Source organism: Canis lupus, chromosome 21, assembly GCF_003254725.2.
Source record: "Canis lupus dingo isolate Sandy chromosome 21, ASM325472v2, whole genome shotgun sequence".
NCBI lineage: Eukaryota > Metazoa > Chordata > Mammalia > Carnivora > Canidae > Canis > Canis lupus.
The window spans coordinates 26,573,249-26,596,232 of record NC_064263.1 but is presented as its reverse complement, the minus strand read 5'-3'; the positions used below and the strand labels follow the sequence as shown (position 1 = coordinate 26,596,232).

The window sequence follows — 22,984 nt, the reverse complement described above, 5'->3', positions numbered from 1 at the left end:
GCCATGGACTTACTCCCTCCATCCTGGAGCCTGTCTCTCACCTCAGTTCCATTAAACAAAGACAAGCAGGCCTAGCCCAGGCTTTTGGCAAAAAAGAAAAAAAAATTTATTTTCCTTCAAAATAAAATGTACAACCAGAAGAGATCAGGGCATGGGGCAGTAGGAGTAGAGGGGGATACCAGAGAGCCCATTTGGGGGCAGGAATCTGCCTCTGACCCCACTCCACACCTTTGCCAAGAAGAAAGAGTTTGTAAGCCAGATATTTCAGAAGGGAAGGAAAAGAGGTGCTGCACCAGTGCTTTTCCTGGAGCAAGTCACCCTTCAGGTACAGAGCACCACCTCCATAAGGCAGTGTCAGAACCGCAGACTGGCCGAGCCCTTAAAAATCATACAGCCCCCCCCACCCCAAAAAAATCATACAGCCTTCCAACCCTCCATTACCCACATGGACACACTGAGGCTCAGGCAGGGAAAGGTACATGCTAAATTGGAGGTGAGCTCAGGCCTAGAACACCTGAGCAAACCTGGCAGGGGACTGTGGCCTTAGGTATGCCTGGGTGTGTACAGGAGAGGACTAGACACATCAGTTAAGTGAATGACCCTGTGGAGAGAAAAGGCTGTGGTTTTCAGGTAGCAGCCACTGCTAAGTGGTCCCCGACCTCAGCAAGAAGGTGGCTATGTAAAGACCAAGAACCGATGGTGGTTATGAACCTCAGGACTTTTTTTAGCACCAGATGGTGGAGCTCTCCTGCCAGCTCAGCTTCTTGGGGCTTCTCAGATAAGGGTGACGCTGCTGCTTGAAGGTTCCTGTGCCTTCAATTGGGGTGAGGGAAAGGAGCAGGGCTGTCCGAAGCCCTGTCCTGTGCCTTCCTCCTTTCTTCCCGCCCCTCCCCCAGCTTCAGCAGGACCCACAGAGGACACGGGGTGGGGAAGGCCAGAGTAGTTTCTTGTTTCTAGTTTCTGGGCAGTGGACTGCCTCTTTCCTAGCAGGAGAGAAACGGTTTAGAATCGCTTTTCCTCAGGCTGGGAGGTAATGAGCAGTTCCTTGTTTCCGAAGTCCCACCAGGCCGTCATGTGGAATGCCATGTTGGTTAGGACAACAGTATACTCCAGGATGGCAAAAATGGTGTACACTGTTGTGAGGACACAAAAACAGGGCATGGTGAGCCTTCTGCCCCCACCCCATCCTCCCGGGGCCTCCTAAGAAGTCCCCACCACCACATCTCTATACAGGGGACACGATGGCAGCCAGCCCCCAAGACCACTGCCATATCGCACACTACAGAAAACACAACTGTCCCATAGCCACTGTGACAACCTATGGATCCCAGCCTGGCCTCACCTCCAGCCTCACAATACATGTTGTGCCGAAAGTAGACAGCCAGCGCCGTGAAGAAGGAGATGAAGTTGATGATGAAAAGCCGCTGTTTCCAGTTGTAGGACTTGCGGTCCTAGGGGAATGGGCTATTTGATCACTCTGTAGCCTGTTGGATGTGTGTGGGCAGCCTCCCCTCTTGGCCTCAATTCCTAAGGGCTGTGTCTTAGCTCCCTTGGTTATAGAAGGGGATACAGGCAAGGGCAGCAGAAATGATGGGCATGTTCATATCCCTCCCTGCATTTGGGAGTATAATGAGGCCAAGGAGCAGTGGTGTCTCTGCCCCTCCCACTTTAGCAGGATGGAATATAAAAGTTACTTGGAGCCACCCACCCACCTGACACCTCCACATACTGTGGAGAGAAGAAAGGTGTGGGGGACGTAGAGGGCACTGGAGTTATTATAGACCACAGACCCCTGACACCATTCCTAACCCACAGCAGGGTGAGTGCTCTCCCACATTCTATCCCCACTTGGAGCCTCCATCTCTTCTATTGTCCGTCTTCCATCCTACCCGAACACAGCCCTCGATTCTGACCAATTGATCACCCTCCACTTGTCCCCAAGTCCAAGTCCCAGGCCCAGCCCGGATTCCCGTTAGAACTCTGGTTCCCACCTCATCATTACCCACATCCCGAGGATGGGTGTCCTTGACTTTCCTCTGGGCCGCTTGGAGCCCCACTAGGGGTAGACCGTACCTCCTGACTTACTGTGTGCTTCTTGGTCAGCCTCCAGAGAATACAGGTGAGGAGCATGTGACCGAGGGATGAGGCAATGAACACGATGAAAGCATTTTCGTGGATGGCTGGAGGGAGAGAGGGGGCATTGGGAGCATGCACTTCAGGGAGCATCCGAACCCCTCCGTCTGAAGGTCCAAGCGAGGGAGGGTGTGGGGGTGGCCCTCCCCAACCCTTCCCTGCTCCTCCTTCCCTCATCTGGGCACCCACTGAAGTCCTCGGAAGAGGAGACGTAGGTGAGCACTAGCAGCGCAAGGTTCTCCACGACGTTGAGGCCGAAGTTGAGGCGGCAAAGTGGGCGGTAGCCAGGACACGGGGATGCGCAGCTGAGGTAGTGGTTCCAGTAGGCGAAGGCCACCAAGAAGCGGGGCGCCGAGTGCAGGCCGATGCAGAAGCGCCACACGTAGCGCTGGGGCACCTCCCCACCGATGGCCGAGCTCACCGAAGGCAGGTAATTGGGCACCTAGAGAGTTGTGACCCGTCTGGTGGCAGGCCTCCACTGGCCCCACCCACTCCATCTGCCAGAAATCACCCTGGCTCTCCTAAGGCTCTGCTCCAGCCCCTTCCACTCTAGGAAGGCCTCCTTGGGGCACTCCCCAGAGCTCTCCTGGGAGACGTCCCCTTCCAGGTCCCAGCCCCCAGGTAGCCTGATGGAAACTATACATGGCTGGGATGTCCGGGTGGCATGATACTGGAGTCCCAGGATCAAGTCCTAGGGATTGGAATCCCTGCGTGGAGTCTGTTTCTCTCTCTGACTCTATCTGTGTCTCTCATGAATAAATAAATAAAATCTTAAAAAAAAAAAAAAAGAAAAGAAACTATACATGGCTGTGTGAAGCTGTAGACAGATTCGGATGCTCTCTGAGCCCGTAGCACAGAGATGCGCCTTTGGTAAGGCCTTGTGGGGGTCCGTGAGCCCAGGACCTTAGATACAGTCCTGAGGACAGGGATGAGTCACAGACCACCTGAGCTTCCTTGGGACAGTGCTGGATTCACTCGACAGCTAAGCTGTTCTTCCAACTGCTCCCAGTTCCACTTATTCTTCTGGGTAGGTGTGCCAAGGTGGTAGAGGGTCCTGTGAGATCTTGGGAGAGCTGGGTCAGAAGGGTACCCCCACCCTGATTATGCTTAAGAAAGTGGGTGCTCTTAACCTGGGATAGTCTAAGAAAATGACCCTACTCTTAGGCATCTCTCTCATTCATCTTTCTCAAAGCCTGGAATTCCTCATTCCTTAAGGAATTGGAGTACTATTCTTTAAAGTTGAGGAAGAGGGTGCCTGGATGGCTCAGTGGTTGAGTGTCTGCCTTCGGCTCAGGTCATGATCCCAGGGTCCTGGGATCGAGTCCTGCATGGGGCTCCCCATGGGGAGCCTGCTTCTCCCTCTGCCTCTCTCTGTGTGTCTTGAATGAATGAATGAATGAATGAATGAATGAATAATAAATAAATAAATAAATAAATAAAGTAGAGGAAGGATGGGCACCTGGGTGGCTCAGTGGTTGAGTGTCTGCCTTTGCTTTGGCTCAGGTCATGATCCCAGGGTCCTGGGATCGAGTCCTGCATCAGGCTCCCTGTAGGGAGCCTGCTTCTCCCTCTGTCTATGTCTCTGCCTCTCTCTCTCTGTCTCATGAATGAATAAATAAAATCTTTTTAAAATTTTTTTAAAGTTGAGGAAGGAGGAAGAGGCACATGTGAGAACTGGTGTGTTGCGTGACAGGGTGAGAGGATGAGGGATGAATGAACAACAGTGTAGATGGAGACAGGACAGCCAGGGATAGGAGGATGACCTCTCAGACTCCAGGGCCTATCTTTAATATGCATGTAACTCACCAGGGCTTGTGTGAGAATGTAGCCAGTCTGGAATATGAGGATCTGCATTTCCAAAGGATTCCAGGACTGGAAGCTATCAGTTTGCTGCGCACACTTTCTGTGGACTTTTTTAGACTTTCAAGAAGACCCAGAGCAGTGCCAGAGCCCAGCGACACAGCGAGTGAATGACCCTGCTGTGACTATAGCAGGGCCAGTCTTCAGAGATGGAGTTCTAAGAGGTCCCTTTCTTTCTCTAAATGGGGATGTTGACTGGGTCTCCATCAAGGCGGGGCAGGTAGCAATGATGGAGGTAGCTCATGGAGCAGGGTTCGGCCTGGGGGAACACCTGCCAGGGGCTTTGAAGCCTTCACAGGAAAGGAAACAGATTCCCCTCAGCACTCTCAGAGGCAGCTTGGGGACAGGGTGCTGTTCTCAAGGCTAAAGCTTGAGATAATAACATAGCCTGAGACCAGGCTCAGATACTCACTCTGAGTAAAGAGGCAGCATGGAGGCTTCAGAGCCACACAAATCCAGGTCTGCATCCCATCTCTGCCTTTATTAGATGAGTGACCTTGAGCAGGTCACTTCACCTCCCAGAGCTTCAACTTCCTCACTGGCAAAATAGGGATGCTACCACCTACCTTGCAAGATGGTTCCGAATATTAAATATAATGTCTGCAGAGCGTCTGCAATGTTTGGTACACAATGGCTACAAGTGATGGCTTTCAGAAGACCAATTTTTTTGCTGAAAAGCCTGCAAATAGCTGGTGAGCTATGTGGTTCTTGAACATGGCAAGACTGCACATGAGCTAGCGGTGGAAATCCTATCTTCGCCAGAGATTTCTGAGATCTCCAAGTCTCCTCACTTTTCAGCCCCTCTGAGTAGGTCCCGTGAGTAAGGTCAGTAGGGGTGTTGCCTTTACTTCCTAGAATATTCATTCTGAAAACTCCTGCCCCAACCCCAGCAAGTGTAATGGGAGCAGAACCAACAGGAGCTTTTTTTTTTTTTTTTTTTTTTTTTTTAGCATGAGCTTCTAAAGCTTGGCTGGGAGGGCCTAGAACCCTAACTGGGAAACAGGTAAAGGGTAGAGATGGCAAAGAGCTGGGGGACATCTCAGGAGGAAGGGAGGGCCCTCTGGCTACTCATGCCATCCTCAGAAGTTGCTCTCAGATTAGGGGTTGAGGTAGGATGCTGAGAGCAGGCATTTCTTCTTTCTCTCTTTCACACACACACAATCAGGTATAGATATTCATATCTGTCACCCTATCCCCCACACACAAGTTCCCCACTCACCAATTATGCTAGCAACATCAGGAGCTATCAGAGACCAGGTCCCCAGTTCACTCTAAGTCTCCCCGTGAGCTCAGAACTTAAGGTACTGAGATGGGAACATAACCCCTTTCCCCAAGAACAGAAACCCTTCCACTGGCATGGAAGATGTGGCTCAGTGGATCTATGGCAGGTCAGTAGATAAGAAATTAACATAGTATAAAGGGTGAGAGTCCAAAAAATTCCTTATTATAACACCTCAGATTTCACCATTAGAGATTCATTCATTTGATAAAGTCCCCTGAAGTTATGGATGATTTTTCTATCTACTGCCCCCATCCCTTGCCAACTGGACACAACCTCTTATCCCTATCAATTCAACCAGTTACCCTTCTCTGGACTCCATCCCCACCTCGCCATCCTCATAATCCCCATGTTAGTTCTGGTCTCTCCAGTAGCATGAATTATTATTACACTAGCCTCCTCACTGATCTCCCTATTCTTGCCACCTACCCTTAAATCTGTTCTCCACTCAGGAGCCAGAATGGTCTTCTAAAGCATAAATCCGATTACGTCCCTCCCCTGCTTAAAATCATTCTAAAGCTCACCACTGCCCTCTGGATAAAATCATTAGTCATCAGCCTGGCATTCGCAAAATTCTTCTTTACCTGAATAGCTGCAATGCCCCCTGCTTCAGGAAGGAAGTCTTCCCCACATCCAGGCTAGATGAAGTGCTTCCTTTGGGCCCCCTGATCCCTATGCTCCCCTTTATCAGAGCAGGAGTCCCATCTCACTGGGCCTGGGACTGTCTCTTGCAGGATGAGAGGCTAAGAGCAAGTCCATATTCAGTTCCAGGCCCCTGACAGAACCTCTGGCCCCGAGCCCTTGGGAAAGGCCTGGTGGACTGCTCCTAGAGGCAAGAAGTCCATGTAGCTTTCTAACCAGCAGAGCCCTGAGTGGACACAGGTTGTAGGACCTGAGGCTGCCAGAGGGAGAAACCACACTAGAAGATTCCAGGGTACCTACCACCACCTCTGACTTCTCCTGGCTCCAGGCCCCATCTGACTTCTCAGTCCTGGCTTCCTTCCCAGTCTGGTTTTTCATCAGTCTCCTCTTCCCTCTCATGACCTCTCTTGCCTATTTCCCTCCCTTCTCTTTCCCTCTCCCATCCAATCCCTGGGACTCTGTGATCTTCTACTCTCAGAGCACCATGAATCCACTCTTACTCTGTCCCTGCTCATAAATTCCCCCTGCCATCCCTTTAGATCCCCTTACCCTCTCTCTGAGCCTCCCCCTTTTCTCCCACTCTCTGATTCCAATCTTACCGCCATCTCCCAACCTGGCCCTGACCCAGGAGCGGGGGAGCTTGGCACTCACCCCACAGTCAGTGGCCACCGTGTACTCAAAGTGGAACACCAGGGACCAGATGATGCAGAAGAAGAAGCCGAACATGGGGAAAGTGATGACCCACCAGATCATGGCCGTGAAGCGGAGCCGGAACACAGGTCCATCCGGGTCCAAGGGCTGTGAGGCCGCAGAGAACATCCTGTAGGGAGTGGTGCCCAAGCAGGGCGAGGGACAGGACTTGGGGCCTAGTGGGACACCTGGCCCTTAGGAAGTGGGACCTTTCCCAGAGCTGGCTCCTCTGGGTATTGGGAAGAGCCAGAGTAGAAAGAGCAGAAGGGGAAAAGGAAAGCAGTGCAGAAAATAAGGAGATGCAGAGAGAGATGGGGCGGGAGCTGCTGAGTCAGGCAGGGTCAGCTCTTAGGAACCCTTTTGGCCCAATGGTCATGTAGGTCCACCTCCTGAAGAGTCTGGAGATGAGAGGTTCCCAGTGGCCTGAACCAGGCAGTTCTGATGGGCCACCTCATTCTCAAGACTCTCATACCCACTCAGAAGGGTCAGAGGTAGAAAGGTTATTATTTTTGTTCCATACAAGAGGAGAGCTATGCCAGGATCAAACATTAGGACTAAGGCCTCAGCCACCTGACAGCCTAAAGCTCCCAAGTCAAGGCTTTCTTCAGGCCAAATAACCTAGACAAAGGACCCTTGGCTCAGACTGGCCCAAGCCCTCCCACTGACCCTGTCTGACCACATTCCTGCTCTTCACCCAAGTTCAACTAGGAACAGTGGGAGTGCCCAGAACCTATTTCTCTGGGGCCACATGCTGCCAACCAGCACACCCCCAGGCTTAGAATGATCCAAGCCTCAGGCCAGCAGCACTGTCATCTCAAGATACCAGGGTCCCTACAGAAGCCCAGACTTCTACCTCCTTCCTCTCTCAAAAGACTGTCACCCAATCCAAAGTTTATAGGAATCTGAGAGTCACAGGAAACTTCTCCACTCATCTTGAGCCTGTATGCTGGGTTGGATCCAGCAAGGACAAACTCAGACCAAGGGAGCTGAGCTTCTTCCACTAGGCAGAGAACTCCCTCCTCTCACCCCCCACTGCCCCAACCACCATGACTTGCAAGCAGGGTTCCCTTCTGGGGGACAGACAGAAATGGCTTTGTGTTAAAAGGCCTAGGATCAAACCTCCCTTGGGACTCATGCCTCCCTCCGTTAAGGGATCCCCAGTCCACTACTCCAGCTCAGCATCAGAAAAATGGGGCAGGGGCGCGCACTGGGCAACACTCACACTGGGTGCTGACGGATCCGGGGCTTGGCTTGAGGGCTCTAGCCAGACTGAGACTATCCTAGGACTGGAGGGTCCCACCCCTAGCTCCCCAGAGCCTGCCCTCCCGCCCACAGAGACCAGATCTCCACGCCTGCCCAAGCACACAGCCCTCCCAAGGCCAACAAGGCCATATCATAATTCCTGGAACACTCTGCAAAGATAAGAGTGATAGTGGCTAAGGTCAGCCTACAGTAGCTTCTTTGCCAAGGATGGGTGTAGGTACCTTTCTGAGTGCTGTGTCCTGGGATACGGGCAGGTCTCTGGGAAGGGGAAGGGAGAAAGCAGAATAGGATTTCACCCCTTTTTGTTGGAGCAGGATTATGTCTGTTGGGCCTAACTGAAGAGCTAGTTAATCTTGGATAATAGATTCAAGACCCAAAAGAGCTCTAGGGGCACCTGGGTGGCTCAGTCGGTTGAGTATCCACCTCTGACTCAGGTCATGATCCTGGGGTCCTGAGATTGAGTCCCACATTGGGCTACCCTGCACTGTGGGAAGTCTGCTGCTCCCTCTGCTTATGCTCTCTCTCTCTGTCAAATAAATAAATAAAACCTTTAAAAAACAAAGCATATCTAGATGGGACTGAATATGAGGTTATCAGTGTCCAGCCTGCTGTGCAGAAACAGCTAACATCAGTTCAAGATACCTTAACAGGGGTCTAACAGCCAGTAATAGGAATGCAACAGTACTGCTGTTGACCGTACTGCCCAGGCCATATGAAGTCCTATGCCCAGATCAGGGCCTCATATGGAGGAAACAGTGACCAACTGGGCCAAAACTAGGGGCGCATGTCCTGTGAGGGTTGTCTAAAAGAACTGGAGTTATGCTACCCAATAAGAGTAAACTCAGGGACCCCCCATCACAGCTGTCCCATCTCTGCAGGACTGGCGTAACGTCAGGAGGAGAAAGCAGCTCTTAGGGTCCCGAAGCAGACCCAGTGCAAAACCAGGGATTCACCTGAAAGAGAATGTATCCTCACTACAAGAGTCTGCCAATTGTTAGTTACTCTGCCTCCTTGGAATAGGCTGCCTGGAGAGGAAGGAAGCTCCCCATCACTAGGGATATGCAAGCAAAGGCAAAGTCATCTAATTATAGATGCATTAGACTAAGGTTATTTCTTTTATTCCTAGGGTTGGCAATTCCTGGAATACTCTAGGTGAGAAATTCAGAACATACATCCACCTGGATTGTCCCTAGGTGGCTCCAACATAGTAGTCCCAGGGAGTGGGGACAAATCACCCCCTGGGTCACTAAGCTCAGTCCTGGCCCAGAGTGGCCAGGTACCTGTGCCCCTATGCCCATGCCTTAGCTCTCCAACTAGTATGCCAAGAATGGGTTATACATATATCAGGTATGCTGGGTTATTGATCCCATTAGCCCTTAGGAGCCAGCCATGAGAGGCAGAGCAAATAGCTTACTCCACTTAACTCCATATACCGTACAAATATTATAATTTTCTGGATGGACTATGACAACACGGCACCAGGTACCAGGTACCAATTCCCGAGGCATTGGCGGGGGGGGCGGGAGGGGGTCCTATTTATTTACTCAACAAATTCTGATTCAGATGTAATGCCCACTTTGAAGAAGCTCCTGGTCTGGTGGGGAACAAGACACAAATATGATTTGATAGAGCTGTATGAAAAATAGGGAACTCTCAGAGGAGGGAGTGATTAAGTCTGCCCCCAAGGAGGCTAGGGAAGGCTTTTCAAAGGAAGAGACACTTGAGAAGAGTTTTGCAAGATACAAAGGAGTTGATGGGTGAGAGGAACATCTGAGGCATTAGCTAAGGTGAAAACTAGGTTGGGAAAAGCCATTGGTTGGACCCTTTCTGATCCTTCCCGACCCCCCGCCCCGCCCCTCCATCATCTGGTCACCCCTTTTCCTTCCAGTTCTGTTCTTTCTGATAGCTCCCAGCCCGGGGTCTCATCAGACTGGCCACCCACAGCTCAAGGCCAATATCTATCCATTGACAAATCAAGGAGAGGAAAAACTTCAAGTCCTATGAACAAAAGAGGTAGGCCCCATTCCACACCACCAGCCAGACCCCAGTCCTAGTCATAGCCCTATTTTTGGAGCAGATGCTTTTTATAGGAAGGCGGGAAGTTGAGCTGAGTGAGGGCCTTCATAGCTCTCTCTGATGCTACTCCAAGGGTCTATGTCCAGGCCCTGCCTCCTTTCCACCTAGAGCCCCTAAGCTCTTCCTCTCCTCCCTACCTTCCAACCTGACAAACTCCTCTTCCTCCTCTCCCTTCTGCTTCTTGCCCTTCACATTTCCCAAACCACCTGCCTATTCTTCCTCTGTCTAGCTCTACACTAGCCCTGAGAAGGAGGATGGGAATTATCAACTCCATTTTAGACATGAGGAAGCTGAGGCTCAGCCTCTGTGTCTCAGGTAATTCAGAGTCAGTGGATGAACTAGGCATGTAACAGAGGTCAACACAGGTCTCACTCTCTTTACTCTGATATATTACAGAGAAAACTCACATTTTTCTCCTGTCAAAAAACTCATTCCATATTCCCGTCTAGAGGGTACATGGCTACCTATGGGAATGTAGCTCATATACACATATGGAATACATACACACACACATCATCAGGCCTTCCTCCAGACACGCACAGATACGGTCTCTCCCACACACATACAGTCATGTCCTTCACAGCCACACACACGCATACATAATCACAATCCCACAGACACAGGCACAGCCCACAGTGCCATACTGAGAGGCTCCAGCACCCTCAACCTCAGGCCTGTTCTCTCTCTATCCCTCACAAAACCCTGGGGCTCCTGAATCTGCCCCTCTATGAAAGTAAAGATTGGGTTCTGGGGCTGCCCAACTTCAGGCACACTAGGCTCTAGTGACCTTCATTAAAAGTGGCAGAAGGCCAATTCTTGAGACCCCGATTTGCAGGCACCCTAACCCCCAGCAGCCCAATTTGATTGATGGATCCCACTGGAGAGCTCACTAATCCTGTTAAAATAGAACCAGGATCCAGGCAGCCCGGGTGGCTCAGCGGTTTATTTTATTTTATTTATTTATTTATTTATTTATTTATTTATTTATTTACTTACTTACTTACTTACTTACTTACTTACTTATTTATTTTTTGGCTCAGCGGTTTAGTGCCGTCTTCAGCCCAGGGTGTGATCCTGGAGACCCGGGATCAAGTCCCAAGTCAGGCTCCCTGCATGGAGCCTGTTCTCCATCTGCCTGTGTCTCTGCCTCTTTCTCTCTCTCTCTCTGTGTTTCTCATGAACAAATAAATAAAATCTTAAAAAAAAAAAAAAATAGAACCAGGATCCAAAAAGATCCAACTGGGCCTGAATATGAGATACCATTTCCCGACCCCACTTGGCAAGCCCTACCCCACAGTGTGTGGCCGTAGTCTCCTTGAAGTGGAAGAGCAGGGACCAGAGGATGCAGAAGAGGAAGGCGACAAGTGGACAGCAGACCGTGACCAGGGCCACCAGGGTGAAGCGGAGCCGGACCAGGGTCCCATCCCGGTCCAGTGGCAGTGGGACCTGGTACATCTTGTCACACCTGGGGATGAAGTAATGTGCTGTCAAGACCCAAGGCAGCAAGGCTGGGACTCAGTGGTGAAGCTGGCCCTTGTGCTCAGTCCTCAGCTTTGCTGTGCTATGGGTTGAAGAGTCTGAGAAGAAAGTCAGCTAGCCCCTAAGCTTGGACAGCCCCTGCCCTGAAGACTGACTGGAAATCCCAAGAGAACATTCATCCTCAATTTCAGAGTAAAGACAATAAACCCAATCTATGCTAAAACGAAACCTGAATATATTGGGAGAACTACTTCTCCCTTATAAGCTGGCTTTAGAGGCCTAGGACAACAGGAGCTGGTTTAACTGGTCTTTCTGGTTTCAGGAACCTATCCTAAAGGCTCCCAGTGGACAGGATGGCTCATCTACACCCATAGGCCTTTGAGCCTCCAGGCTTCAGGGCCTCCCTTCAGCTCTCCCTGCTTCACTCACTGGCCCAGCATCTTCTGTACTTCCAGTCCCTTCCCAGGTTCTGTGTGCCTGCACCACAGTGCATGGCAGCAAGGACTCCATGGAAGCCTATAGAACTCTGACCCCCTGCCTGTCCCCGCCTCCTGCCTCACGTGCTCTGAGGGTGAAAGGCTTTGCAGAATCAGGCCTAGTGCTAGCCTAGGCTTGCTTTTTGCTGCAAAGAGCTGCCTTGTCAGCTTCTGGAGGCTTCCCAGTACCCATGGGGGCCTGTCCATCCCCCACCAGAGATGAAGTAAAGGCTCCTGAGGACTATGACCGCCCCCCGCCCCCCGCCCCGCCAGATGGGAATAGGAAAGTTAGGAACTATAATAACCAAGTATACACCAACAGTCCTAGCCCAGCCTCCCTTAGTGCATAGAAGGTGACATTGAGGCCAAGAGAAGAGTGGGAACCTACTCCGGGTTCTACAACAACTTGAAGGAAGACCCAGCAGTGGGGAGATGTAGGGCCCTGATGGTCACAAACTGCAGCTCTTGCCTTCTGTGACCCCTTCCTTGCTGACCCAGAGGTCTGGGCAGAAAGGTCAGGTTAGGTCAAATTAGGAGGGGAGAGTGAAGGGGTGTCTGTCCAGAAGAGAAAGAAAGGTAAATCAAATCCTATAGAGATGAGTCAGTGAGCCCTGTCCCCACTGCAGCAGAGAAACCAAGATGCAGAGAGAGAAGGTCCTTCCTCAAAGCCAGATGATGAGCCTGAGGGAAAGCCATCCTTGGAACTTGGGCTTCCAGCAGCCAAACTAGGGCTGGCTCCAGATTCATGAAGAACCTGCCCCTCTGGACTCAAAGGTCTCACCAGATCAAGCCCCAACTCTTCCTGGCCCCACCCTGACATTCCAGAACCAGGTGAATACGCCTCTGTGTTCTCCTCCATCTTCTCCTACCCACCTCTGCCAGGCCCGATTAGGCAGCCTGCCCCAGTTGCCCAAAGTCCTTCCTCCCTTCAGGAGCCAGGGATCTCCTAGGGTAGTTGGAAGTGACTCTGGTGACCGCCCAAATCAAACACATTTCTTGGATCATCCCCAAATGGACTAGAAGTCCCTACAGGCCTACAGGGGAGTAACTTCCCCACCCAGTCCAAACCCTGATTCTATACTTTTAGCAGCACTAGTCTCTTTCCTGAAGCCAGTGATTCTAGATCCTTCAGGAGCCACTGGGATGCCCAAACTGAAGGCCAGATCCTCAGTGAATTACTAGGCACTGCCCAAGGCAAGGGGGTGGATAAAGAGATTGGAGAAATGGTCTATTCCACAGCGTGGAGGTGTGCCTGGATTCTCTGTTAGCTGTGTGACCTTGGACAAGTCATCTAATCACTCTGGGCCTTTTTCCACAGCTGTGCAACATGAAGATCATGTGGTTCAGATGACCAATAGGGCCATTCCAACATGGCCATTTTATTCCTCCAGGCCTCAGGACAGGGAGCTCACTACCTGAAGGGCAGCTGTTCAGCCCCAATCAGCTCTTAACCTCTTCATAGGGACTACTTGCTGGACACTGCTTTCTTAGGAGTATCCCAACTTTATTTACAAAGGCCCCAGAGATCTTCTCAGCCTCCAGCAGGAATCCATACTTACCGGGTACCTTTTGAGTATGAGGCACCCTGATTAGCACTTGATACACTTGATATACATTATTTCTTTAATCCTCTCTATAATTCTACACAGGCCCTATAGCTTGTGTATTTCCATTTCACAGTAGAGGCAATTGAGGCTCGGGGAGGTTAAAAACACTTGCCCAAGGTCACAGGCTAGTAACTGGCAGAGGTGGGATTTGAAATTACTGTATGGGGTTCCAGGGCGCACCCGCCCCCCCTCCCACCCCCTACACACACCTCCATCCCTGGCAGCTAAAGAGAAACCAGAAAACTAGCAGTCCCTGCGAAGTGAAGAAGGGAGAGCTCCACCAATGCACACGCAGCACCATGTGGGGGAGCAGGGTTAGTTCAGAAGTCGGGACAGCAGCAGATTCTGGGTGAGCCCCAGCCAGCACCGTCAGAGCTTGGGGCTGGGCCGTGAGGAGGCCGGACCGCGTGGCGGAGCTCCCCCAAGCGGGGTTGCCCGGCAGTCCCGCTCACCCATCCCCATACTCACCCAGGCTGTGGCGGCGAGGAGGCCCCGCCAGCGCAGGCCGGGCGCTGGGGGAACCCGAGGGGAGCCCAGGCCCGGCCAGGGGCCAGCGGCGGGGGGCGGGCCGGTGCGGGAACGGCGGGGGCGGGGCCAGCGCGCTCGGGGAGGAAACTGCGCCCAGATCCTGCGTTGGCCCCTCCCCACCTCTGCGGACCTGGACCCTGGGCGCTCCCCCTCGATCCGGCGTCCCCCGGTGCCTGCTCGCCCAGCTCCAGCCCGCCCCACTAATTCCTGCTGCGTGGGGGCAGCCGGAAGAGCCCTGGACCCCTGGGTTGGACACGCGGGATGAGCCACCTTCCACCTTACCTCTCGGCTGCGTTCCATCACCTGTTGAAAGAGCGTAAGATTAATTCAACAGGGCCCCGAATTCTCTCATTTCCTAACCTCGGTCTCTCCAGCCCACGCCCCCAAGTCTAGCCGAGTTACCCGGCCTCGCCCTTCTGAAACATTACAACAGTTTTGCCCCGGCCTTAGCGCCCCTCCCGGTAACTCTGCTCTCCAGAGCCGATTCGGGCATTTCAGGAAAGGGAAGAGCACCTTTTGGGTAGAGAGATCAGGGAGGCCCATCCTCAAAACTCTGGGCCAGAGCTTGTTCCCGCCTTTGATCAGAAGAGGGCGCCCTGTCCTGTCCGACACAACAGTGCCCTGGGTCTCTCCCCACCCCGAAAGGGTTGATCCTTAGCCCCCAGCTGTCCCCTCCACCCCGACTGGCCCACACAGGAACTCGAGGAGGACTGTTGGGGTTGTCAGAACACCTGCAGGGGGTGAAGGATCTCCGAGTTAGACGTGGTTACCATCACATTTTCCTATTTAAATCCCCACAGTAGTAATTAGCACATTTTGAGCATTCTCTGTCTTCCAGGGACTTTTCTACTTCTTATACATTATCCCATTTAATCTTCCTTAACCCCATTAGGTAGATACTATTAATATCCCCATTTTACCGATAGGAAACAGAAAAGCTATGTTACCTATTCACACAGTTATAAATGTCAGAACCTGGATTGGGGTCTGGCACCTGAGGCCATTCTCTTAATCCCTATATGGTTGACCCTGGAACAACACGAGTTTGAACAGCGCAGGTCCACTTACACAGCACAATATTGTAAATGTATTTTCTCTTCCTTATGATTTTCTTTAAAAAATATATACAGGGCAGCCCCGGTGGCCCAGAGGTTTAGCGCCGCCTTCAGCCCAGGGCGTGATCCTGGAGTCCTGGGATCGAGTTCCACGTCGGGCTCCCTGCTTCTCCCCGTGCCTGTGTCTCTGCCTCTCTCTCTCTCTAATTTTTTTTTAATTTAATTTATTTATGATAGACACACAGTGAGAGAGAGAGAAACCAAAGTACTACTATTAGTACTTTGTTAACCAAAGTACTACTATTTGTAGTTAAGTTCTATGGGAGTCAAAAGTTATACAAGGATTTTTTTTTAAGATTTTATTTATTCATTCATAATAGATCCAGAGAGAGGCAGAGACATAGGCAGAGGGAGAAGCAGGCTCCCCATGGGGAATTTGATGCCAGACTCCATCCCAGGACCCCAGAACCACAACTTGAACCAAAGGCAGACATTCACCCACTAAACTATCCAGAGACCCTGTGTACATGGATTTTTGACTGTGCCAGAGTTCAGCACCCTAACTCCTGTGTCGTTCAGGAGTCAAATGTATAATGTTAATCCACAAGGTAGCTATAATCACCACTTTGCAGGTGGGGATACAGAGGCTCCAATTTGATTAACTTGCCAGAGCTCTTTTTCATGCATCCATTCTTGTTCATTCACTGAGCCTAGACCCTGTCTGTGGCAGGCCCTAGCCGGGCAATGGTGGGGACCCAGAGATACCTCACTCCTGGGGGACCCATGTCTGGAGAGGTGATACCTTATTTTAAAAGCTACCTTTTTTTTTTTTTTTTTTTACCTCGAACTCTCCTCCACTCTGTCCTTTAAGGTCCCAGGACAAATGAACATTTAGTAACACTTAACTGAAAGAAAACCTCCTTTTAGTTTCAAAAATTAGATGTAGGTTTCCTACCTTAGGGCTTTGTGTCATCTTCTTTTTCTAGCTCCAACCCACAGATGCCTACTCTTAGTCTTTATTCCCTATCTTGACAGTTTGTTCCTTTGGCTCTAAATACCATTCCCTGAGGCTGGGTCCCTTCTCTCTGCCTCTATACTACCCCAATGATATATTAATCTTGCCTTTAATTCTTTGGTGATTTGGGCAATTCACCATACTGTCCTGAATCTTGGTTTCTTCATCTGTATGATGGTTTTAGGAATATCCACAGCAGAGGGTTGCTGTGAGAATTAAATGAGGTAGGGGCACCCAGGTGGCTCAGCCACATTCTCCCTCTGCCTATGTCTTTGCCCTCTCTGTGTCTCTCATGAATAAATAAAATCTGGGGGGAAAAAAGGGGAGTTGAGCAAGCATCTAAGCCTCCAGTCTTGCCTTCGTTCAGTGGGCACTCAGTGTTTGCCAAAGGACATTTGCCCATTGTCTAAGTAGCTGCTGCTGTTGAAGCTTTTCTTTCTTTTCTTTTTTTCTTTTCTTTTCTTTCTTTCTTTTCTTTTCTTTCTTCTTTCTTTCTTTCTTTCTTTCTTTCTTTCTTTCTTTCTTTCTTTCTTTCTTTCTTTCAAGATTTTATTTATTTATTCACGAGAGACACAGAAAGAGAGGCAGAGATACAGGCAGAGGGAGAAGGAGGCTCCCTGTGAGGAGCCCAATGTGGAACTCAATCCCGGGACTCCAGGATCACACCCTAAGTCAAAGGCAGACATTCAACTGCTGAGCCACCCAGGCATCCCCCCTGTTGAAGCCTTTCAATGTCTCCTGTCCTCCTGGTTTCGTTTGCCTGATGCCTGGACATACCCCAAAGAGGCCTGTGCCTGAAACAGCACCACCCGACTTTCCAGCTTTGGCCACAACTCCTGCTCCACTTCCCCTGCCCACACACACATCAGATACCTCAAGCCATTTATTTACAGGGATGTTCCAGCCCCCAGTAGCATGGGGATGGTGTAGAGGTAGGAAGCATAAGAAAAGTGAATGTGGGGGTGCAGTTGTCAAGGAAAGCTTCATGTGGATCTCCTTCACTGGCCTCCTTGCTCTACTAGCTCTTCATTTGTAGGCACATTTGCTCTTCTTAAAACACAGATCTGATCATGTGCCTCCTTTGCTGCAAACTATTTAATAACTCCCTATGGCTTTTAGGATCAAGAGCAAATTCCTTAGTGGGGTATTCAACATCCTTCATAATCTGGTCATCCTCTACTCTGGCAAGCACATATCTCATAGTCCGGCTACACTTAATTCTTCATGAGCTTTGCTTAACTTCTTCCTCTCTCCCTTGGCGCCCTGATTTGCCCACCTCCCCGTTCCCCAGAAAGCATAAAAAGTCCATCACACCTTTATTAGGACTGACCAGTATAGTGAAATCATCTGTTACGTGTCTGTGTCCCCCACTCCGCCTGGGAGCTCATTTAAGGATGGAACCCTCACCCATTATATTTATTTCTGAATCTCTCAGCTTAGGCCAGGGCAGACATAGGAGCCCAGAAAATATTTATTGGGTTGATTGACTTGAACTGGGTATTGAAGGATAGGCAGGATTTAGATATATCATGAGGAGATTTAGGAATCGTAAGAAAAGTCTCCAAAGAAACACTGCCGTTGTAGGGGATAGAGGCACAATGAATATGGCCTGGGGTAGGTAAAGAAGCAGGGACACAGTGCTAATGACATCCAGTTTCAGGCCAAACTCTGCCCCTGTCTCCTGGGCCGCCTCAGGAAAGTCTTCCAAGGTTGAGGTGGAATTGTTTTGTTCTTCCTAGAGATCTTTCTCACGGCAGAGATCCTTCCTGGATGGCTTTAAACTACCCACACCAGGCTCTCCCATCTGTTCTAGGCCCATTCTGCCTCAAATTGTAATTAAATCTTCACTGTGTATTTTGTTCTTCGTTTTTCAACTTTCTTTGGCTCCCCTATCATTTCCAGGATGAGGTTCCAGTTTGCAACTCTGGATATACTGAGCTCTTTCCTGGTCCTACATCTTTGTTCTTTCTGTTCATCTGGCCTGAGATGCCTCTTTTCTTCCATCTCAGCAAACTGCACTTTGCCTATAAGGTATTAATGAATGTCACACTTAGCAATGCATGTGGTAACTTCTAGGGAGATGACTACAATAATATAAAAAGGAGAATTTAATTTCTAAACTGGTACAGGAGGAGAAACTAAGTAATGTAAAAGAATGTTAAGAAAACAGGGATTTACATGAAAACAAGCAGTTGAAAAGAGGGTTATCATCATCAGTTATTAGGGAAATGTTTACAAAAACCTCAATGAGGTGTAACTTTATAGCGCCTAAGATGGCTATAATAATAATAATAAAAGGAAAATAGCAAGTGTTGGCAAGGGTGTGGAAAAGTGTAACCCTCACCCACTGCTAGCAGTAATGTAAAAGAGTGCAGCCACTTTGGAAAACAGTCTGGTAGTTCCTCACATAATTAAACACACAGTTACGAAAGACCCCATAAATCCACTCCTAGGTATAAACACAGGAGAATTGAAAACATACATCCATAAAAAACTTGTACATCAATGTCCATAGCAGTATTATTCATAGTGGCCACAAGGTAGAAACTCAAATGTCATTCAACTTTTGACCGTATACATGAAATATGGCTTATCCACAAAATGGAATATTATTCTATCATAAAATGGAATGAAGTTCTGTTAGGTGCTACAACAGGGAAGAACCTTGAAAACATTATGTTAACTGAAATAATTCAGACACAAAGGCCACATATTGTATGATTCCATTTATAGGTGATGTCCAGATAGGCAAATCCATTGAGATAAAAAGTAGATTAGTAGTTGCCAGGGGCTGGGGTGAGGGAAGATGGGGAATGACTGCTAATGATCTGGGATTTCTTTTTGGGTAACGAAAATCTTTTGGAATTAGGTAGTAGTGATAGCTGCACAACTTTGTGAATATAATTGACCCTTGAACAACACAGGTGTTTTAAGGGGTGCTAACCCCCTATAGTCCAAAATCCAAGTAAAACTTTTGACTCCTCAAAACCATAGCTACTAAGAGCCTACTGTTGAGCAGAAACCTTACTGATAACATAAACAGTTGATGAACACATATTTTATATGTGCTATATATTACATATTGTATTCTTATAATAAAATAAGCTGGAGAAAAGAATATGTTCTTAAGGACATCATAAAGAAGAAAAAATACATTTACAGTGCTGTATTGTATTTATTGAAAAAAATTCTCTTACAAGTGAGCATACCCCAAGGGTGCCTGGATGGCTTAGTGGGTTGAGTGTCTAACTCTTGGTTTTGGCTCAGGTCATAATTTCGGGGTCATGAGTTGAAGTCCTATGTCAGGCTCCCTGATCAGCAGGGAGTCTACTCTAGATTCTCTTCCTCTCCCTCTGCTCCTCCCACTGCTCATGCTCGCTCTAATAAATAAATCTTTAAAAAATAAGTGAACCTGCCCAGTTAAAATCCATGTCATTCTAGGGTCAACTATATTAAATTCTCTGGAATCATATACTTTAAATGGGTAAATATTGGGACGCCTCACTGGCTCAGCAGTTTAGCGCCTGCCTTCAGCCCAGGGCATGATCCTGGAGTCCTGGTATTGAGTCCCACGTCGGGCTCCCTGCATGGAGCCTGCTTCTCCCTCTGCCTATGTCTCTGCCTCTCTCTCTCTCTCTGTGTCTCTCATGAATTAATAAATAAACTCTTTTAAAAAATGGGTGAATATTATATTATGTGAGTTATATCTCAATTTTTTAAAAATCTGGCAGGACTGAGACTCAAAAGAAAATGGAAGTTATTACTATTACAAAAGAACTAAAATTAAAAAAAAATAAAGGAAAGAAACAGAAATGGAACAGATTGGACAAATTAGAAAATGCTAGATAAAACCCTGAATATACCAGTAAATTCTTTAAATGCAATAGACTAAATGCTCTAGTTCAAAGTCAAATGTATTCACACAAGATTTATGAAAATCTAATTGTATGTTATTTATAAACATTATCCTTCCTTATCAAGTTGTAGGAAAAAGAGGAAGGAAATCAACCTTTACTAGGTACTTACTGTGTGTCAAACATGTGCCCAGTTCTTTGCAAATTCCCTTATTTGACCTTTACAACCACCTTACAACATGGGAATTTTTCTGCCCATTTTATAGATAAGGGAAGTGGGTCACAGAACAGTTAAATATTTGTGTGAGGTCTAAAAAGTAGCAAGACATACTTAGCTGTTTAACTCCAAATCTGACACTCTTTCCAATGTACCACTTAAGAAATCTAGACCATCACTCTGAAAGACAAAGTCTCTTGCTCTTCCCTGATTCTGTAGTCTTTATGAGTCCTGTCTCCTCCCTGAGGACCAATGTTTCAAAGCTGCATAGGGTGAGCTCTCACAGCATGTATGTGAGAGACTGGAGGGTTCCTAGCACAGAGCTGGACTTTCCTTTGTTTTGTCTCTCTTGGCCAGAGCAGAGTGTTGAGCTTTGGACATCTCTGGGATCCTGATGCCCAGGAGAGGGCTTGGTTCAGCAAACTTGTGAGCACGCACCAAATTCCTTTTCTTTAGAAGGGAAGAAGGAAGATGATGATAATCAAAAAGGCATTATGAGAATTAGGCAGAGTAAGAGTATATTGTCTACAAAGTCCTTTCTAGGGCAGAAGTACCCAGGAATGATGAACTTAATAACCATATGCCTACCACAGTAAGCATATGCAGAGAAGTCTTTCTGCATAGAAATCATCAGAAGGGATCCCTGGGTGGCACAGCGGTTTGGCACCTGCCTTTGGCCCAGGGCGCGATCCTGGAGACCCGGGATCGAATCCCACATTGGGCTCCCGGTGCATGGAGCCTGCTTCTCCCTCTGACTATGTCTCTGCCTCTCTCTCTCTCTCTCTGTGACTATCATAAATAAAAAAAAAAAAAAAGAAAAAGAAATCATCAGAATTATAGAACTTTTACCTTGTGGCACCCCTCATCCAATGCCTCTCCCTCCAGTCTTCCTGCAACTATGCACTATTTAATGATCCTAGCTTCTGTATACACACTAGTACTTTGGACTGAATGTATTTACTTACAACATACTTTTGAGCCCCATTTCTGTGTCAGAATCAGTGTCTTAGAATATTTAGAATGGAAATTTCTTGATATTTTATTTATTTATTCATTTTGAGAGAGTGTACACACATGCACATGAGCGGGGGAGGGTCGAGGGGGGCAGAGGAAGAGAGAATCTCAAGCAGGTTCAATGCTCAGTGTGGAGCCCTACACAGGACTCAATCTCATGACACTGAGATCATGACTTGAGCTGAAATCAAGAGTCAGATGCTTACCTGGCTGAGTTACCCAAATGCCTCAGGAATTCCTTGACATTTTTAAAGAATAGGAATAATTATTTTACAGACAAGAAAACAGGTTCAGGTGTTAAGAAATTTGCCCAAATTCACACAGGTAATAAATGGTTGGACTCAGATTTAAACCCAGGGTTCCCTGACTTAAAAGTCTCACACTTCTAAAAAAAAAAAAAAAAAGTCTCACACTTCTACTACTATTCTGCTTAAGACAATAATTCACTCATTCATGCATGAAACATTTAATGTGGACCTACACTGTAGGCCTGGCCTTAGGGATACCAGAATAGTTGTGTTTCAGGACTGAAGGATGAGAAATCAAAGTTTCAGTAGGTCTTTGAGGAAGGTACAGTAAACTATCCAGGGAGAACTAATGACTTTCTAATGTAGAACACAGGCAAGGGAGGGTGGAGGAAAGGAAGGGATGTTTGGATGCAGGAGTGGGGGGAAAGTGGCTGGAGTCAGATGTTTAAACTAGCTTTCCTATTTGAACATCTATATATTTATTTTTTCCTTCCTTTGAACACCAACTGAGCACCTACCAGATGTCTCCTATCCATTATCTTATTTCATCTTTACAACCATTCCGCTTCCTAACAAATTAGCCAATTTTTTCTAATTCCTTGCTACCATTGAACACTAAGAGGGATTTAAATTCATCTACTTTTGTGCAGAGCCCATTTCAGTCTTGTATTGATGTTCCAGGAGAAGGTGGTGGTGGAGAGTAGTCTGAATAGGTTTTGCTTTCTGAGCACAGTCCCTGCTATTCTGTGTCAGGACTCTCAGTTACTGGGTCTGGTTTCTAGAACATGCTCAACATTTCCCCTTGTAATACTTCTGTTTTGGACTAGGCCAGGGTGGGGAAGGGAAACCTTTATGAATAAAATGCCGCTGTGACCTTAAAGAGCCTGGGCACAGAAGACAGAAAAGTAAATAATAGGATACAAAGTGACAAAGCTGTAACAGAGGCCTGCCCAACCAAGCAGTAGCCCAACACTCTGAGACAGATCTGGGAATGTATCCCAGAGAAGGCGGGAACATTTGAACCAGGCCTTTAAGAATAAATAAGAGCTCCTAAAGTGCAGGTGGTTAAGAAGTTCCAAGAATACTCATTTGTAACATATCCTACCCTGAGCCATCCCCTTAGGGCATGCTCATAGCGTCTATTCTGGGGATTCAGAGAGGAAAGGTTGTGACGGGGCCGGCATAGGTTGGGAAACCAGGAGGCCAGGTTTTGGGGCCTCAGAGCAGCTGCAGGCGAGCTATGCGGAGAGACAGACCTCCCAGGAGGGCCCTCCAGCTCCGCACGTGGTCTGGCCAGGAAGTACGGGCAGGACTACGGGGAAGCCTTCCCATCACCGCCCGCGGACTGGGGCAACGAAAGGGTAGAATAGTTACCATGCCATCCTGGAGCCTCCCCTCTGATTGGCCCGAGCTTCAGCAGCCTGACTGTCTCGGCTCCAACGCGGGGGGCGGAGCCTCGGCATAGCGTCACCACCCTTCTCCCGCACCCCGCCCAGTGCACACCAACGCAGCCACTCACAAGCCCGCCTCGCGGGGGCCTTGTGTGAC

At 48.7% G+C, this 22,984-nt stretch overlaps 1 protein-coding gene across 17 annotated transcripts; it reads right to left on the bottom strand.

Annotated features, from left to right (window-relative positions):
* Positions 1-82: 82 nt before the first annotated feature.
* On the bottom strand, positions 83-22,945 carry PGAP2 (post-GPI attachment to proteins 2). 17 transcript variants are annotated; one of them, XM_025459174.2, is made up of 8 exons: positions 22,811-22,945; positions 14,316-14,336; positions 11,234-11,408; positions 6,566-6,734; positions 2,323-2,575; positions 2,074-2,180; positions 1,343-1,451; positions 83-1,133 (listed from the first exon to the last, which is right to left on the bottom strand). In XM_025459174.2, the coding sequence occupies exons 3-8, from the start codon at positions 11,365-11,367 to the stop codon at positions 1,003-1,005; spliced, it is 903 nt and encodes a 300-aa protein (XP_025314959.1). In that variant the 5' UTR covers positions 11,368-11,408; positions 14,316-14,336; positions 22,811-22,945; the 3' UTR covers positions 83-1,002. The 17 variants fall into 17 exon arrangements, with proteins under 17 accessions (XP_025314959.1, XP_025314947.1, XP_025314951.1 ...); XM_025459162.2 differs by having other exon boundaries at positions 6,566-6,712; positions 22,811-22,927; XM_025459166.3 differs by lacking the exon at positions 22,811-22,945 and adding an exon at positions 14,547-14,650.
* Positions 22,946-22,984: the final 39 nt, after the last annotated feature.